Below are 5,242 nucleotides of genomic sequence, written 5' to 3'. Positions count from 1 at the left end.
TTAGTTGCTAAACTGTGGGTTTTAGAATTTTTTGTTAAATATTCAAGAGATTCGAAATTCAACCAATAAGAAATTCAATTTTTACGTGTATATCAATGATCTTGAATTTTGAAAGAGAATTCTTTTAGAGATTGTTTGATAGTTTAAAAAATTATTGGCAAAGTTAAACGACTTCCGTTTCAATAAAACTGACCCTTCGGTCAATCATAAAACTTATAAATCACATTTAAGCCAAACAGCCCTCATAATAACATAATTTCGTAATTACATAATTTATAATGTAACGTAATTCCTCAAAAACTCTTTTAAGGATGTCATATATCCAAAAATTACTGCTGAAGTTAAAAGACTTCCGGTTCAATAAATGTCAACCCCCGGTCGACCATAAAACATAAATCACAGTCAAGCCAAACAGCCCTCATAATACCACCTAACAACACGTATCACTAAACCCACATCATATACTCCTCATCAGCTATCCCTTCCAATTCAACAATTATCCTTCTATTTATCGACCGATTATAAGATACAGCAGAGTATGCCAACAGAATGACTCACTTTTTAATAGCATAGCAGAATTTCAAAATATCAAAGAAACATGATTAACATATAACATGATAGAAAATATAATTTTCCGACAGCAGAAATACAATCACACTTATCTATACAAAATAAGCTGCTGACGAGCATTGAAACTAATGAAGACAGTAGTAGAAGGCACATCTTAAGTACAGAAACTTAATCTCCCATTTATATTTAAACAGCGTTATCACGTGTTATTAAGTCGTCCCGTTGAGACACTCTACGTTTTCGAACGAAATCGGCGCTGAATGAAATCCCGAAGGGTGGAGAACCTCGGGTAGGACACACACGTGCACACAGACTTCCCGCTCGCCGTACCTTCATGGTGTCCGTCGTGTAGTAGTAGCCGGTGTATGCGAAAACAGCGCGAGATACTAACTGATAGCCGTCATCCCGAGACGATGCCCTTATATCTATCTCCCACCCGCGGCGCTTCTTTCGTTACACCAGGCAAAAGCTTCTATTAGTCTTCTCCTACTCGCCGTCTCCGCAAACCGCCCCCACCTGAACGTAGGTACTCTCTCGCTATCCAAGTTTCCCCTGGAAGAGGACAGAAGAGAAGGCGACGAACGTCCACGTGCCGACGAATGGATGCCACTCTTGCGGCCACTTCCGGTCCCAGGACTTGGCTCGCTCATAGATCAGGTGTCAAAGCCTTGCGGGTTTGCATATCGTTCTGCTCTGTCCGTTCGTTCGTTGGTTTCCCAGGATTTTTAAGGATTAAGTATACAACTTAAAGGATCTTCTTCTTATTGAGGTATTGTACATACAAAACCAATAACATGTGTTTGAACATTGATTGAGAACACTGATAAAAAATGTTTGACAATTACTTTATGAAGATTTTCAATACCTCCCTCGTGATGGATGGGTGAGAAATTAATTTAGCAAGAAAACGAGCGCGCTGAGAGGTAATAGGCGTGGTAGTCATCGTCGCGTTGCCGCGGTTACGTTAGGAAGTGTCGTAATATTTAGGAACAAAGCTCGCCCGTGTGCCTGCCAGGATAATGGAGCAGTGCTCCACGTAGATGCAATCGCATGGGCTAAGTAATGCGCAGATTCGTTAATGATCGCGAACCCTTTACCTCCCTTTTCCAGCTACGTGTGAGCCCGTCTCGCAATTACCTCTTTCCTCGATACATAATTATTCTCCTGCTACCTTAGAATCATTTAGATGTACGTATAAAATTCTTTAGGGAAGAGAAGGAAATTTTATATGTACACTCAAAGGATTTAATAATTTTCAAAATAAAATACAATTTATAATATTTAGAGCAGAAAACGAAGCTTCAGATGCATTTCGTTCCTTTTTATTTGTGAAAATTTGCATAAACATCGGCAGTCTAGTAATGTAAATTAATTTTCTTAGAAAAAAACACTGAAAGTATATTTTTAATGCGATACCTTTGAATATCTCGGATTTTGTATGATTCTTAGTGAAATGTATTTGAAATTAAGACACGAGGGCGCGGTTGCACTTTTGCAAGTGACGCAACGTCAGACCGGGAACAACAAAGCTCATTTGTCTACCCGAACGAATGGCACGGTTTTCTTGCACATTAAGGCGACTCGTTTGTATAATCGTTCCGTGTGTGGAAGTTATGCAAAGAGAAAATTTCGCTCGCTTATGGCAACCTGCGAGCAACACCATTTTCAGTAGTCACGATTAATATTTCGATTTATATTTTTATTTCATTTCCACTTGAAATTTTTTACCTGAGAACGATAATTGACGCGTTTTCGGTCTGTCGGAACGCGCGATTGCGATTCGAAATGCGAGCACACGTCAAAACGATTTGCGAATTAAGATAAAAAGGAGCCAGTTGGAACGCGGACGAGATTTGGATCGAGCTCCTTTCCGCGCTGTTTGACAGAAAGATATGAATCCCTCATCCCCTGCATGATTCATCGGCGTCACTTTTAGAATTCAGATCTTTCAAGACGTTCCCTCGTGACTCACAAAATCTAATAAAAGAAAATGTCAATTTTTAGACGATTTGTATTACGAAACAATTTTTTTATACTTATTTCAACTTCATTCTGTATTAGATTTTCAAATGCACATACTTGAAACAATACATAGGATACTCGGAAACAATTTATATCAAAATGTAAGAAATGAAAGTCGAAATAGCATCGGAAATCGAAAACAAATGAAAGAAAATAGTGAATACAATTCCAGTGAAATAAAGATAAATTGTGCAAACAGAAGAAAACATAAAAATAAAAAATAAAGAGGAATGAGACTTATAAAGGCGAAGGCGATATAAAAGGGAAAGAGATAGATGAGACGATAATAAATAGACTACGGAAATGACAAATGTCGAGTATAATGTATAAAACAATTTAGAATATCAAAAGCTAGATATCTCAATGTTTAAATGATCAAACAAATGTTTATATGAAACAGATTTATCAAACTGATGTTAAAAATGTCTTATTTTACATAAACTGCAGATTTTTATCTGCAATCTAATAACGAATAAGGGAGAGTAGTAAACGAATAATAAATGATAGAATAAGAATATTGTTTAAGAGCCGCAGTTCAATTGCAAATACACACACATTTAACGAACAATAGAGGCTCATACGAATTTCTAAATTTAAATATGTTACGTAAACGTGAACATTTTTTTTTTCGCAACCGCATCCTTGAAAAATATTACCTGAAAGACACATAACATAACAGGTTTGAAGAAAATGATCTTAAGTAACTTGGTCGCGGTTGCCAAATCGCTGAGCGATCCCATTAGACACCGCGAGAATCCTTCGTGTATATGCGAGATACAATCGATCTCTCTTCTTTTTCGCTAAAGCGGAACAGTTGGAAGTCGCTCGGTCCCGTAGAAGGACCTTGCGAACCCGAGGACAAGCTTTACGGCCAGTTACAAAGGATAATGCCGGTGGTCAGACCGCGTGAAAGGGTCATTAAAGAGGAGTACCTGTTACTCACGAACGACGAACATCGGAAGACCCACTGTCAACGCTTCCTTTTAAACAATATAAATTCATAAATTGCATTTCCTCACGAACATAATTTTCATTGTCAATTCTCCTCCTAAATGAAATATTTATTGCATCCTTTTACAATTATCAATTTACAACCGAGGAATATCTGTTAAAAACACACAAAGTTAAAAATGCTCGATACAAAAGTTTGTCACGTTCGCAGAAAAGTGAAAGCAGTTATTTCTCTACTGATTCCAAAGCATGGTACGTAGGTTGACGTAGCGGCGTAGTAGCCGTCTCTGGAAGAGGGCCCAGAACTCCACGTCGTCCCCGTGTTACGATTCTAACAGCCGTGAAACCGTGAAAGGTTGGCTCGTGACCGTAATGTCGAAGCGAACAAATACGCCGGCTGGCTAATGCTGGGACACGGCTCTGTGTCGTCGGGCTGTTTAGTATTGCTCGGCGAACTCGAAATGGCAGTAGGAACCACTCCCACGGCTCCACGGATCGCAGCCAATTTCCGGCTTCTAACAATCTCTGACGGGCCACTTCCTGTGATAGTTTTTTCCATTTCTCGCTTAGGGGGTTGAATGAGATAGTTTCAGGGATGTTTTCCAAAGGATTATTTAATAGGTAAATTAATCATTTTCTATTGTTAATCTCATGGATAGATTATGGATCTTCGTGCGAATTATTATGGCGAACAATTAAAAGAATGCAAACTTTTAAAGATGAGGACACCTAAGAAAAATCACGTTATTAATTTATTTTGAAGAATTATCCTCTTTTCTATAGATATTTGACTTTTATTACAAAAATCTCTAGCAATATCAAATGCTTAACACTTTGTGAGCAGTATTAGTTTCTTATAAGATACAATGCAAAATAAAATCTGTAATCATTTTTTTCATAGGTGCCCTCAGTTTCTAATTCAATCACGCGTTTTTAAAAGCTTTACCTAACAATGTACAACAAAATCTGATAGCTAGTTCTATTTGCAAATTCATAGCTAACAAACCTGGTTAATTACCATACCTAATTCATCAACGACTAATACTGAATATTTCTTTATTCTCATCCTTGTGGCATTACGTGACGTTACAAAAACCGGACAATAATTAACGTACTCATCAGGCGTAAAATCGACATATCACTTGTGAATAATTTATGATAAGTAGAAGGATCAAACGTTGATCATCATTCATTATTGGATCACCGTAATTGCAATGATTCAACGAAGTATTAGATTCCGAAGGTTTTGCCCTGTTCCCCGGCTCGTTGCTCTCCTCCTGTCACGCCTCTGTCAATCGGCCACCATTTGTGACGCAATTCATTGTTTACGAGCGGCATTTCAATACAATCGTGTGAGAACGCCGTGGAACGTGGGGAAGAATCGTATCCTTGGCACACCCCGGCTCACGAAGCGTTCAAAGGAACCTGGAGCTAGGCCTTGCTCGCTCGAGACCGTATTCGGCTTCCCAAGGGAACCCGATTCGCTCTCGATTCTCTCCGAATCATCGGGCGCCAGTCGATTATCTAAACTACCCAGCAGTTCGTTTGCGAAACTACAATTGTAATAACAGTCGTGTATTTTAGTAGAACTTCAAGCTTTCAGTCTCGTGGATTTATAACATCTGCGAAATGAACAATTTATCAAAAATCGTAGAACATTAGAAAAAAGACAACCTTTACTATAATTTAAACTATCAAT

General features: G+C 38.3%; 2 protein-coding genes across 7 annotated transcripts in view; one reads left to right on the top strand and one right to left on the bottom strand.

Annotated features, from left to right (window-relative positions):
• The window catches only part of CPR6 (cuticular protein 6), a 6,195-nt gene extending 5,200 nt beyond the window's left edge, over positions 1-995 (bottom strand). The window contains exon 1 of the mRNA XM_018037766.2: positions 901-995. Within this exon, the coding sequence (XP_017893255.1) occupies positions 901-906 (6 nt within the window). The 5' untranslated portion in view covers positions 907-995. The remainder of the gene's footprint in view (positions 1-900) is intronic.
• Positions 1-5,242, top strand: part of CDase (neutral ceramidase) — a 35,420-nt gene that overhangs the window by 17,787 nt on the left and 12,391 nt on the right. The gene's annotated exons all lie outside the window — the stretch shown is intronic.

Source organism: Ceratina calcarata, unplaced genomic scaffold (genome assembly GCF_001652005.2).
Source record: "Ceratina calcarata isolate Rehan_Ccalc_2016 unplaced genomic scaffold, ASM165200v1 scaffold178.2, whole genome shotgun sequence".
Classification (NCBI taxonomy): Eukaryota; Metazoa; Arthropoda; class Insecta; order Hymenoptera; family Apidae; genus Ceratina; species Ceratina calcarata.
The sequence above is the reverse complement of the archived record's forward strand: the minus strand, read 5'-3'. Positions and strand labels throughout refer to the sequence as shown.